Raw genomic sequence first — 14,317 nt, 5'->3', positions numbered from 1 at the left:
CCCCCCCCCAATGCCTTCAACAGAGTTGTTTTTTCAGGACCTGAATCCAAAGAAAACAGGTCCCATTAAGTGCTTCCAGCTGGATTTATGAAAAACAGGCCTGCTTTGGAAGAGGAGCCTTGTGGCATGGGGGTCATGGGGACACGGGTCTTTTGGAGAGGCGGTCGGGGGGGGGGAGAGCAGATGCCCCCCCTTCTCTGAGAAATCCTTCAGGTTCCCTGCAAAGCCACAACCAGGAAGCCCAGAGCCTCAGAATTCAGCATGCATCGCTTCTCATTTTAAATGGACAGCAATGCAAACCTAGCCATAGCCAGAGACTTTCGGCACACTACAGATTTGTTCTCAGCTTGATGAAGAAGAGTTTGGATTTGATATCCCGCTTTATCACTCCCCTTCAGGAGTCTCAAAGCGGCTAACGATCTCCTTTCCCTTCCTCCCCCACAACAAACCCTCTGAGAGGCGAGTGAGGCTGAGAGACTTCAAAAAAGTGTGACTAGCCCAAGGTCACCCAGCAGCTGCATGTGGAGGAGCAGGGAAGCGAACCCGGTTCACCAGATTACGAGTCTACCACTCTTAACCACTACACCACACTGGCTCTGATGCGCCTCTTTAAGTGCCATGCCTTCCCACAAAGGACCCTGGGAGTTGAAGTTTAGTGTGGTTTGCAGGATTCTCTGTTAGAGGTCCCAAGCAGCCCACCAACACCAAATCTGCACACCGATTAACCTCCAAATCCTGGAGTCTTTAGGGGTGAAAATGGCTCTACTACCTGGTCAAATCACTGGGGGTGTGGTATGCCCATGTTTTCAGGACTTATAGATGGTAAAGGTAAAGGGACCCCTGACCATTAGGTCCAGTCGTGGACGACTCTGGGGTTGCGGCGCTCATCTCACTTTATTGGCCGAGGGAGCTGGCGTACAGCTTCCAGGTCATGGTGCCAGCATGACAAAGCCACTTCTGGCGAACCAGAGCAGCTCACGGAAACGCCGTTTACCTTCCCGCCAGAGTGGTACCTATTTATCTACTTGCACCTTGACGTGCTTTTGAACTGCTAGGTTGGCAGGAGCTGGGACAGAGCAATGGGAACTCACCCCGTCATGGGGATTCGAACTGCCGACCTTCCAATCAGCAAGCTCAAGAGGCTCAGTGGTTGAGACCACAGCGCCGCCCGCGTCAACTAAAGCATCTATGACAAATGGCCATTGAATTTCTATTTAAAAACCTGTAATGAAGGAGATTCTGCCACCTTCCGAGGGAGTCGGTTCACTGATCTTACTATAATAAAAATAGGAACAGTCATTACAGCAAATGTATAAATTTCTTGATATTTTAGTGTTGTCCTTTGGAACTCCCTGTCTATTGATTCCAGGCAGGCACCTTCCCTGAATTCCTTCCAGTGTTTAGACAAGCCCACCAAGCTATTTAGAAAGTTGATGCGAGCTTTAATCTGTTTCCAGTCGACTGTTATTTTAAGTTTCCCAAAGTTTTAACTTTGCGTTCATAATTTTTCTTATTGTCTTGTCTGTTTTGTAAACCTCTTTAAGTTGTTTTCTTTTAAAAGCCTTTCAAACCATGGAGGAACTTTGTGGAATAAATAAAATAACAAATAACAGCAGCCACCCTCACCTTTGCATTTGCTGAAATTTGCAGCGCTGTGAAAATATTACAAATTTCATTTCAGTGAATCTGGCATTCTCGCCATAGCTGTCAACGTTTTCCCTTTTTTAAGGGAAATTCCCTTATTCCAAATAGGATTCCCTGCAAGAAAAGGGAAAAGTTGACAGCTATGATTCTCACGCTGCCTGGCTCTGTGCCAGACACGATTCTGTGATCGCGAATCTAATGCAAGGATTTGTGAAATGCACGCAATCCTGACTCGGATCTGACCATGCAAAGTGCGCTGAAATCTTTGCATGTCCTCTAGCGAAGAGTCTCAGCAGTGGGATTCGGCTCTTGAGGAAGAAAGGAGTCGTGGTTGTTGCTGGAACCTCAGGCAGTAGTTCCTTGCTATTCTACCCCTGCGCTCTGTGTACATTTCGCCCTGCAAAGCGTTGCTGGGTCAGCCAGACTTTCCCAGTAGCTGCCTCCGGTGCAGCTGTGTACACAGAAGAGAGCAGCCGGACGTCCAATATCAAGAAGATCCTCTTCCAGAGGAACGTGGAAAGAGTCCTCAGCTTAAAGTGGCTACAGAGTTTCTAAGAAGGGCTACTATTTTCCATTGAGGGACTGCTCAGAGCCAGCTCAGAGCTAAAATGATTCTGATGCTCAGGGCATGGATGCATTTAATTTCTCTGTCTTGCCGCCCAACTTACTAACAGCGACATCAAGTCCCAAGCCAAATTGGTAGGTGCAGTCTTGTGTACAGTGGATGCTCGGGTAGAGAACGTGATCCGTGCAGGATGCATGTTCGCAACCCGCAGTGTTCACAACCTGCAGTGGCGCATCTGCGCTCATGCGGGTTGCGATTTGGTGCTTCTGCGCATGCGCAAAGTGCAATTTAGCGCTTCTGAGCATGCATGACCCCTGAAACCTGGAAGTAACCCATTCCGGTACTTCTGGGTTTCGGCAGGTCCGTAACCCAAAAAAACGCAACCTGAAATGTCTGTAACCTGAGGTAGGACTGTACTTTTTAAGCTCACATAGCTTTATTTTATCAGTGAGATTTATTATTATTATTATTAATTCAATTTATGCACCGCCCTATACCCAGAGTCGCTTAAGGTTTTATAGGTCAAACCCAGCACTTTGAATTGGGCCCGGAAACTTAATTGGTAGCCAGTGCAGTGGGACCAGGATCGGTGTAATATGCTCAAACCATCTTGTTCTGGCCGCTGAATTCTGCACCAGCTGAAGTGTCCGAATCGTCTTCAGAGGCAGCCCTATGTATAACCTGGTTTTTTTAAAAAAAGAAAAATCAATCACAAAGGTGAGCCTAATTAATTTGGCAGCTTTTTTTAGAGGTGTGTGTCTGTGTGTGTGTGTGTGTGTGTGTGTGTGTGTGTGTGTGTGTGTGTAAGTGAAATGAGTTAAATTATTTTAAAGATGAGATCCAAACTGGCTGGTTTCAGAGGTGCCGTCTTATGGCCAAAACATGCAATGTCAGAACATTGTAAAAAGAGCCCGGCTAGTGGATCGGTCCCATGGCCCGTCTAGCTCAGCCTCCTGTTCCCACAGTGGCCAATGAGATGCCCTCATGAGAAACCAGCAAGGAGGATTTGAACACAAGACCCCTCTGCCCTCCTGTGGTTTCCAGCAACTGATATTCAGAAGCATTGCTGCCTCCAGCTAGTAGCCATCGATAGCCTCCTCCTCCTCCTCCAGGAATCTGTTTAATCCTCTTTTAAAGCCATCTAGGTTGGTGGCCCTCACTGCCTCCTGTGGGAGGGAGTTCCATAGTTTAACTCTGGGTGTGATGGCCTGGGACTCGGGCTCAGACTCGGAGCCAGAGGAGTCTCAGTCTGCACTGGATCCTTTGCCTCAGGCATCACCTGAACCAAGTCTGGGGCCTGATCCTGAAGAATCCCAGTCTGCACAGGTTCCCCTGCAACAGGTACCAGCTGGGCTGAGTCCGGGGCCTGAGCTTGCCCTGGCTCCAGATGCGGGGATTACCTTGTTGCCTCCAGCTGGGCCATCACTTACAGCTGCTCCACTACCAGTTGGGTCAGGAGAGGCTGAGGCGGCCTCTGGGTCTAGTAATCTAGTGTCTCCTGAGCTGCAGAGACTGAGGTCTGAGAGAAGGAGAGACCTGAGTACTCGCAGGAGGAGTGCTCGCCTTCAGGCGAAACAGGGAGGTGAGTCACCAGGGGATCAAGACCGGCTGCTACCCTGACAAAGATAAAAGGCTGTCAGACCTCGCCCCAGGTTGTGGGAGCAACATTGCTGTTTGCTAGATCCTGCCTGAGATCCTGTACCTGTCCTTGCCTGGTTTCCTGCCTCGTGTCCTGCCTTGGCCCTGTTGGACTGACTCATCGTGGAACCCTTGGATTCGGGACCGGACCTGGACCGCGTTACTCAGGTTACTCCTGGGCCCAGCACACTGGGCAGCGTAAGTAAGTGCTTCCTTTTACATGTTCAGAATCTTCCAACATTTGTCTTAATGGATGAATACTAGTGTTATGAGGGAGAGAGGGAGGGAGGAAAACTCTTCTGTATCAAACATATGTTGCAACAGGAGTGGGAAACCTGATTTTAAGAAATTGTATTACATTAAAGTAATTTGGTTGGATTTCTAATGATTTGGGAAATTAATATAAATAATTGCAGAAAACTTTATCAATTTTCTCCATGCCACACATAATTTCACCAACGTCCATTTGATTTAATTTCCCCAGGGATGCTCGGATAGAGATCATAGAATCATAGAGTTGGAAGAGACCACAAGGGCCATCGAGTCCAACCCCCTGCCAAGCAGGAAACACCATCAGAGCACTCCTGACATATGGTTGTCAAGCCTCTGCTTAAAGACCTCCAAAGTAGGAGACTCCACCACACTCCTTGGCAGCAAATCCCACTGTCAAACAGCTCTTACTGTCAGGAAGTTCTTCCTAATGTTTAGGTGGAATCTTCTTTCTTGTAGTTTGGATCCATTGCTCCGTGTCCGCTTCTCTGGAGCAGCAGAAAACAACCTTTCTCCCTCCTCTATGTGACATCCTTTTATATATTTGAACATGGCTATCATATCACCCCTTAACCTCCTCTTCTCCAGGCTAAACATGCCCAGCTCCCTTAGCCGTTCCTCATAAGGCATCGTTTCCAGGCCTTTGACCATTTTGGTTGCCCTCCTCTGGACACGTTCCAGTTTGTCAGTGTCCTTCTTGAACTGTGGTGCCCAGATGATAAGGAAAACAAGAAAACAGGAAGATACAATGAGAGGTAAAGGAGGTGCTGTGGGATTGGTGGAAGTCAATGTTTGTTTTTCTTTTCAGTGTTATTAACTTGTAAGATATGGATTTGGTTTTTTCGTATGCGGGCTTTTGCGTTTTGTGTATTGTCATTTTTTGATACTTTTCATGCTGTTGTGTGGAAAATACTACATAAAATTTACTTTAAAAAAACAATAATCATTTCCCCAGGGCTCTGATTAACCCCTGGCATAAAGAGGCAGAGTTGGTTTCCCTCTGAAAGTCAGCCTATATTTGCATCTTTGCATGCAAACCAGCAAATTTTATGCAAATCCCTGTGCCTGGACTGTACCCCTGGCCATTTAAGCAGCGCAACACATCCTGCTCAGAATCTCCATTTCAAAGTGACCGTGGTGGAAAGCAGACCAAAGAGCAGGGGCTCGCAAGCATCACTCCCCCTGCAACCCCCCCATTCCATTTCTCACGAGAAGAAGGCCCAGAGATTCCTCCCCCTTTGCCGGGGAACTCAGTTCCTTCCAGTTGTCCACCGGATGCTATGGGACGCTCTCTGGTCCCAACCCAATCAGGGATGGAGTTATTTGCAGGTCTGACGCAAGCAGCTGTAGCTTAGATGACAGACGAGAGGTCCAGCCGGTCCTCTAGAGGGAAGACGACTTTTCTCCTCGCCATGGCTGTCTCCTATTTTGGAGGGAGTCGGCTGCCAAGAAAATAGTAGGGAGGAGGGAGAGGAGAGCTGGGCCCCCTGATAGATATTCCTAGCTCCTTCTCTGAATCAATCAGCTTACCTCCCTCTACTTTGTTACGGGGGGAAATCTAGGTGCGAGGCTGCTCAGTCACCCAGCTCGTCGGGCAGAGCCCGCGGGTCCCTGCAGAATAAAGGAAGGAGTCCAGCCACCAAATAGCTGTAGACCAAAATTTATTGCGCAACAGGTTCAAAGAGGAATTTTGAACCCCGAGGATGGGGTGACAAGGACTTTTAAAACTTTCCCACCATATCCCAGAATACAGTTCATACAGCATCTGTTATGTACTGAGTTGAATAGGATCCAAAAGGCAGCAGTCTGATTGGTCCTAGAACAATAGGGTCCAGAATGCAGCAGTCTGATTGGTCCACAGGAGCCACCCAAAGCAGCTCCAGGTGGAAGTGAATTCGCAACCTGATTGGCCTACAGGTGAATCCCGGAATTAGCCAATCACGTGGGGCCCATTGTGTAAATAATGTCTATAAAGCAGACATTCTGGGAAATCCACTCTCAACTCCGAGTATATTTCAGCATCATTGATACATCACTGACATGTCACAAAAGGGGATGGGTAGACAGGAGTTACACTAGTTCAACCTGGGCAAACATGTCCAGACAAGTCCTTGGTACAAGATTAGCATAAGCAGACATGTCAGGGCAAGACCCAGGGATAAGATTAGCATAGGCTAAACAAAGATCCCACCACCCAAAGTACAATAGAACTTCCTTTGCATGTCTGGACCCCTTGGCAAGTCCGGTGATGGGATTAGGCTTTCCTTGGCCAACAATCAGCTCAGCAATTGTCACCTCTGGGCACTTCCTGGAGTCCCTTATCCAAATGCAAAATAGTGTTGGAATGGAGGAAACTGGCAAAGGAGTTGATTCTGTATTATTTTTAAAGCAAGGTAATTTCCCTGAACCTTTTAATGAGGTTCCACTTGCAGATAGGTAGCCGTGTTCGTCTGCCATAGTCAAAATAAAAAAAATTCCTTCCAGTACTTTTAATGAGGGTGAAAGAGGAGAGCACAAAATATGGTCTGAAGCTCAACATCAAAAAAACGAAGATCATGGCCTCTGGTCCCATCACCTCCTGGCAAATAGAAGGGGATGAAATGGAGGCAGCAAGAGATTTTACTTTCTTGGGCTCCACGATCACTGCAGATGGTGACAGCAGCCACGAAATTAAAAGATGCCTGCTTCTTGGGAGAAAAGCAATGACAAACCTAGACAGCATCTTAAAAAGCAGAGACATCACCTTGCCGACAAAGGTCTGTATAGTTAAAGCTATGGTTTTACCTGTACTGATGTATGGATGTGAGAGCTGGGCACGACTAAACGACTAAACAACAACAACTTCCCTGAGCTGTCAAGTTGAAAGGATACATTCAGGCATAATATTCGTAACATTTAACAACTTTAAAGATGTGCCCCCCCCCCCGTAATTTCCGTAACAACTTCATATCTATCTATCTATCTATCTATCTATCTATCTATCTATCTATCTATGTATCTATTAATGTCAAGGTTGTGTCTCCAATTCTTTACTTCCAATCTCATGAGAAAAATAATGTGCAGGCCAATTGCTGGGTGAGAAATCAACTTATCCCCTCCTCCCAATGCTCTTCTGGCCAATGACTGCAAAGGGCCAGGCTGACAGACAGGAATCTAACACATTTTTTGTCAAAAATTGCCTTCACACTCCATGGTTCTCACACTTTTTTCTCTAGGCAACACTTTCAAGATAAAAATTTGCTCGTGCCATACCGAAAAAAATTATTGATAAGAAATGTGTTGGGAAACAAAAATAAACAACTCCTAGCATTCATGACACAGAACATGAGTACTTTATAATACGATCCCGGGACATGCAGAAAGTATAAAACGATGCAGCTACATAAGAAAAAATGCATCGCTCCCAAAATATAATTCTAAATACCTAAACTGTGTTTTTATACAGGAATGAGCTCACTTTTGCAAATAAAAGAAATATATTGATACTATGCCATACTGCACTGAAATGTTTAGCTGTTTCTTTCATGGTCCTTGAATCTTCCTGCCACACAGTGTGGTGCATCACACACCCTTTGAGAACCACTGCCTTAAGACACACATACACACACACACACAAATTTACTCTGTGATTCCTACATTGCAGGGGGTTGGACTACAGTCGTACCTCACGTTACGTTTGCTTCATGTTATGTTCTTTCAGAATACGTCCTGCGGCGACCCAGAAGTACCGGAAAGGGTTACTTTGGGGTTTCGCCACTCACGTATGCGCAGAAACGCAAAATGACATCACACGCATGTGCAGAATCTCAACCCATGCATGAGCAGACGCGCCGCTGCAGGTTGCGCTCTTTTCATGTTGCAAACGGGCCTCCAGAATGGATCTCGTTCGCAATCAGAGGTGCCACTGTAGATAACTTTTGGGGTTCCTACCAACTACATTTCTATTATTCTTTTATGTTGTGAATTGCCCTGAAATCTACGGATGAAGGGTGGTATGCACATATAATTAATGAGGGACGTGGGTGGCACTGTGGGTTAAACTACAGAACCTAGGACTTGCCGATCAGAAGGTCGGTGGTTCAAATCCCCGTGACGGGGTGAGCTCCCGTTCCTCAGTCCCTGCTCCTGCCAACCTAGCAGTTCGGAAGCACATCAAGTGCAAGTAGATAAATAGGTACCGCTCCAGTGGGAAGGTAAACGGCAGAAGCGGCTTAGTCCTGCTGGCCACATGACCTAGAAGCTGTACGCCGGCTCCCTCGGCCAATAAAGCAAGATGAGCACCACAACCCCAGAGTCGTCCATGGCTAGACCTAATAGTCAGGGGTCCCTTTACCTTTATGATTCTATGATTCTGTATTAGATCACTGGTATTTAAGTTTTCAGTTCTTTGGCATTGCCTGACATTGTCTGTGCAGAGTCCACCCCCTCATCCGCCGCCCTTGCACATCAGCACATATAAATTGTTGCCTCCAAGCCTCCGAACATCCCCCCGTGGGAGCTGAGTTTCGATGAGCACCAGAAGCAAAGTTCCGGTAGCAAGATGAACCAGAGGACACTGGGAAACCACATCCTCCTGACCCTCAACTCCCAGAGGTAGGATTAGTGATGGCCGGGGGGTGGTGTGGTGGAGAGGGACTGGTCATTGCAGGGGTGGGGAGAAGAATCATGCGACGTCCAGTATTCACACACATTGTCTCCTTCAGGCAGTCTATGAGTGAGTGCTCAGCGGGAGAGGAAGGCACTCTGTGCATGCTCAGTGGCTTCATTCCATCCAAGAGTACAGCTAAAAACTAGTTCTCTAGCCTCCTTCCTCGTAGACTCCAAATATTTCCAGATCTTTACTATTTGGCTCTAGAAAATTATATCTTTTCTGTCCTCTCCAAAATGACAGCAACAGCGTTCTCTCTCTCTCTCTCTCTCTCTCTCTCTCTCTCTCTCTCAATCCCCACACACTGAAGTTCCCAAACTCTGTCATATTTCAGTGTGACCAAGAAAGAGAACCGAAGGCGGGGCTATGCCTATGAGGAGGTGTGGCCATGCAAATAGGGAGCATGCTTAATTCTTAACGCCTGGAGTGAGAAGCAGCAGAAGAAAACCAGTGTCCCTGGGTGCACATCTCCCCTATAGGAATGAAATTTCCATTCTCATGGGCGCACCAGGCACTTCTACATTTGGGGACACTGCTGTGGCAAAGAGAGAAAAACAGGCCCCTCGTCCCTGACACTGGATTACCTCAGAGAAAAAGAGAACCTGAGAATTGTAGAGTTGGAAGGGACCCCCCCCCCAAGCCATCTGGTCCAACCCCTTGCAATCAGGAATTGTGGGAATGTTCAGGGATGCAGGAGAGGATATATTGTCTGAGAATAGCCTTTCCAACTTGTGTTAACAAGTTCGCAATTTAGCAGAGTAACATTCCCCCTTTTAAACTCACAGCGGATGCGTTAGCTCAGGCTCGCTAAAGCCTCTATAATAACTGTTCTGGTATTTCCCCCTTATTCCCTCATAAAAGATAAAACACGACACAGTCTTCTATAAAAGTATAAAAAGAGTTTACTCTGATATCATTCTGTTCACAATGGGATCCCAGAAGCAGACTTAGCTTCGAAAAGTAACATACAGTGGTGCCCCACAAGACGAATGCCTCGCAAGACGGAAAACTCGCTAGACGAAAGAGTTTTCCGTTTTGGAGGTGCTTCGCAAAACGAATTTCCTATGGGCTTGCTTCGCAAGACGACAATGTCTTGCGAGTTCCTGCTGGTTTTTTCCCCTCCCCCCCTTTTCTAAGCCGCTTATCAGCTGATCCGATCAGCAGATAAGCCGCTAAAAGTCGCTAATAGCGCTAATCCGCTAATCCGTCAATGGGCTTGCTTCGCAAGACGAAAAAAACGCTAGACGAAGAGAATAACAGAACGGATTCTTTTCATCTTGCGAGGCACCACTGTATACCTAGAAACTATCCCATAATAAGACAGTCCCTTTGTCCTCAAAGAGCATCTTTGGCTAAGCAGATGTTGCTTCTTCAATGCATGTAGTCAGAGAGCGAGAGATGGCTGCCCTGCCCTATGCTTTTGTCGTTACCTGCACAGGTGAGGCCACGCCCACCTCTAGTCACATGCAGAGGAAGTCTGTCCCAGCCCAGAAGGAGACGGGAAGTTTACCTGCTGGCTGGACAAACATTCCTCCCCGTGTGTAAACATGTTCATGTTGTACTTGACTGCTCTTGTGTTTCACATCCCACAGGAATCTCAACTAAATCATCCATGACAGACGGCCACCCAACCTCTGCTTAAAAACCTGAAGGAGAGCCCGTCACTTTCCAAGTGACAGATCTCACTGCCGGAAAATTTCTCCTCATGTTTAGTTGGAATCTCCTTTCTTGCAGTTTGAATCCATTGGTTTGGACATGGTCCTGACCGGCCTGGATCCTGTGGAAATTGCATGTGGGGGTACAGTATGCGTTAGAAGCTGCCTTGTACAGAGTCAGACCCTTGGTCCACCGAGTTCAGTATTGCCTACACGGACTGGCAAGAGCTCTTCAAGGCTTCGGATAAGGATCTCTCCAAGTCCTTTGGGGATTGAAGGTTGGAGCTTCTGTAGGTAGGGCAGATGGGGCGCGGGTGGCGCTGTGGGTTAAACCACAGAGCCTAGGACTTGCTGATCAGAAGGTCGGCGGTTCGAATCCCCGCGACGGGGTGAGCTCCCGTTGCTCAGTCCCTGCTCCTGCCAACCTAGCAGTTTGAAAGCACGTCAAAGTGCAAGTAGATAAATAGGTACCGCTCTGGCGGGAAGGTAAAGGGTGTTTCCATGCGCTGCTCTGGTTCGCCAGAAGGGCTTAGTCATGCTGGCCACATGACCCGGAAGCTGTACGCCGGCTCCCTCGGCCAATAAAGTGAGATGAGCGCCGCAACCCCAGCCACAACTGGACCTAATGGTCTGGGGTCCCTTTGCTTTTAGGTAGGGCAGATGGTCTAACTCTGAGCTATGATCCTTCCCCTTTCTCTATGGCATGCAGAGGTGTGCTTGTAACGCACAAGACTGAGTTGGCTCAGTCGGTAGAGCATGAGACTCTTAATCTCAGGGCTGTGGGTTCAAGCCCCATATTGGGGAAAAGGTTGCAGGAGGTTGGAATAGAGGACTCCCATGGTCTTTTCCTACTCTGGGAGTCTATGATACTTCTATGCAGTGCTATTTTTCTAGGGAAAAGGGGCCAGAATGCCTCCCTCATTCTCTTAGAATGGTGATGGTGCCCACCTGAGAGGTGCCGGAACTGGTGAGTTCTGGCTGGGAAAAACCCCCTGCTTCTATGATACTTCTAAGGCCCTTCACCCATCAAAATGATGGCCATTTTGTTGCTGACCCAGGGTAATATCTCCTCCAAGCCCTCACTTGTCGCACCTGGGTGTCTGTGCCTGCTGGGTGTTCCTTCTGTAAATGCACAAGACGTAACTGGCTGTACGTTTGAAAAAATAATATATAATAATTATTATTATATAATATACAATAATTATATTATAAAAATAATATTCATTGTACTGAATTGTAGATTTCAACAGAAGTCGCTCATAAAATTCAACGAAAAAGGTAGAAGACCCAGCGGATCAGTTCATTCTCTAATCTTCTACGTTTTTTGTTGAATTTTATGAGCTACTTCTGTTGAAATCTACAATTCAGTACAGTGGTACCTTGGGTTAAGTACTTAATTTGTTCCGGAGGTCCGTACTTAACCTGAAACTGTTCTTAACCTGAAGCACCACTTTAGCTAATGGGGCCTCCTGCTGCCGCTGTGCCCCAGAGCACAATTTCTGTTCTCATCCTGAAGCAAAGTTCTTAACCTGAAGCACTATTTCTGGAGTCTGTAACCTGAAGCATATGTAACCTGAAGCATATGTAACCCGAGGTATCACTGTACAATGAATAGTATATATTATTTTTTCAAACGTACAGCTGGTTACATCTCGTGTGTTTATTGAATACGTTTCACATAACCAGAGGTTTGTTGTTGTTTTGCGGATGTTCCTTCTGAGCAAGAAAACTGCACCCATGAGCTGAAATTCCAGCGAGTTAAAATGAAGTGGGTGCGTCTTTCTCCAGAGGTTGACAAGTCCACCTGTATTTCCATGACCTGGAAGTAAGGAAGGCGCTTCCTTGGGTGCCTGGAGGTACTTCTTACTCAGGACCATAGAATTGTAGAGTTGCAAGGGACCCCCAAAGGTCATCTAGCCCAACCCCCGCAATATAGGAGTCGCACCTAATGAATCTCTGACAGACGGGCATCCAACCTCTGCTTCGAAACCTCCATAGAAGGAGAGCCTGCCGCCTTCCCAGGCAGTGAGGCGAGTGACTCATTGCACGTCTCCTCAAAAGTTAGAACAACCTCTTCATTCATTTCACAAGCGGGAAACTGAGGGCTTAGGGCTCCTTGCCTTTTGCCCCAGAACCTTTTATGCGATACTAGGCCTCGCTGTATAGTTCAAGCTATGGTTTTCCCAGTAGTGATGTATGGAAGTGAGAGCTGGACCACAAAGAAGGCTGATCGCCGAAGAATGGATGCTTTTGAATTATGGTGCTGGAGGGGACTCTTGAGAGTCCCATGGACTGCAAGAAGATCAAACCTATCCATTCTGAAGGAAATCAGCCCTGAGTGCTCACTGGAAGGACAGAACCTGAAGCTGAGGCTCCAAGACTTTGGCCACCTCATAAGAAGAGAAGACTCCCTGGAAAAGACCCTGATGCTGGGAAAGATGGAGGGCACAAGGAGAAGGGGACGACAGAGGACGAGATGGTGGGACAGTGTTCTCGAAACTACCAGCATGAGTTTGACCAAACTGCGGGAGGCAGTGGAAGACAGGAGTGCCTGGCGTGCTCTGGCCCAGGGGGTCACGAAGAGTTGGACACGACTAAACGACTAAACAACAACAGGTCTCGCTGATCCCAAACAAGCTTCCGTCCTATAATTGCAGGATGAGTGTGCAATAGCTCCTGAGCACGTGCAGAGCGTCTTTGGCCATTGAGCCAAAGGCTGATGTCTAGGCTTAGGCATGGGCAGCCTTGATCCACAGCATCTCTCCCCGTTTGGGGCTTCCATCCTCCGCCCTCACCCCGCCGAAGACCCCCCCTTCCCCCTTACCTTCAGCAGCCACTGGGTGTTGTTTTCCAAGACCCTCTCCAACTGCTGGACCCGTTGGGTGGACTGGTCATCGCTCCACAGCAAAGGGCCGGCCGGGGAATCCCGCTGCAATGTGTTGACGTTGAAGGTCTCCCCGGGGTGCTGGCAGGGTTGGGGGTCAGCCTCTGGCAAGACGAAGGTGTAACTGCAGCGCCCGTTCTGAACCCGGTGAGACCTCCTGCGGATTGACCCCTCAGCCGCCCTCCGCTGGCTGCCCACTGCCCAGGAAGCCGCGACCACCAAGAGACCCAAGGCCCCGACGTGGAGATTTGCAAGCGTCCACATGGCTGAGCAGGGAGGGGGTGGGTCTTGCCGAGTCCCAGGCCACCCACCACCCCTTGCACAGATCCAGCACCCAGTTGGTATTCTCAGGGTGTAGAAGCTGCTGGTCAGAACTCCCTTGGGGGCTGGTTCCGGAGACCCAGCCGGGGTGAAGCCTCCGAAAGACTCTACCCGTTCCTCAGCACACACTGTAATCTTGCAAACTCCCGACTTCCTCTCACCCTGCCCCTCCTCCTCCTCTTCTCATTTTAACATTCTCCACCCCCCTCCAAGACTCTTTCTTTTATCATTATGCTGGCTCCAGTAACAATATTGGCTGGCCGGACATTTTTTATTTTTTTTTAAAAGAGAAGTTTGATGCGTTTTCCCTCTCCTTCGTCTTCCTATCCCACTATGGGAGCTCAAGTTTCAGAAACGAGAGGCTTTTTGCATACACATAACCAAGCCGACGGCTCTCTCCAGGGCTTTGCGCAGATCTTAGCAACGCTCTGTGGTTTGATTTGCATCCTGTCCACTCTCTTATCATTTTATAATCGATAGGCCAAAGGGCAAATGAGGGGCCACACCACAAGCTGCACTGCCATGGACCCGGCAAAGAAAGTGTGGCATTGTATCTGAAGATTGTCACAGATATGTTGCTCTGTTCTACCTCCCCTGTTGGAGGCAAGGACCTTGGGAAGCACAAAGTTTAACTGTGGAACTCATTGCCACAGGAGACAGTGAGGGCCACCAACTTTAAAACAGGACTGGGC

General features: G+C 48.0%; 1 protein-coding gene across 2 annotated transcripts in view; it reads right to left on the bottom strand.

Annotated features, from left to right (window-relative positions):
* The window catches only part of ANGPT4 (angiopoietin 4), a 175,534-nt gene extending 161,732 nt beyond the window's left edge, over window positions 1-13,802 (bottom strand). For both annotated transcript variants that reach the window (XR_014008588.1, XM_081196381.1), the window contains exon 1: window positions 13,245-13,802. Coding sequence is in view for 1 of the 2 variants with exons in the window: in XM_081196381.1 (XP_081052507.1) it covers window positions 13,245-13,568 (324 nt within the window). In the remaining variant the exon portion in view is untranslated. The remainder of the gene's footprint in view (window positions 1-13,244) is intronic.
* Between the last annotated feature and the right edge of the window lie 515 nt (window positions 13,803-14,317).

The sequence above is a fragment of the Podarcis bocagei genome, assembly GCF_964188305.1.
Source record: "Podarcis bocagei genome assembly, chromosome: 5".
Taxonomy (NCBI): domain Eukaryota; kingdom Metazoa; phylum Chordata; class Lepidosauria; order Squamata; family Lacertidae; genus Podarcis; species Podarcis bocagei.
The sequence above is the reverse complement of the archived record's forward strand: the minus strand, read 5'-3'. Positions and strand labels throughout refer to the sequence as shown.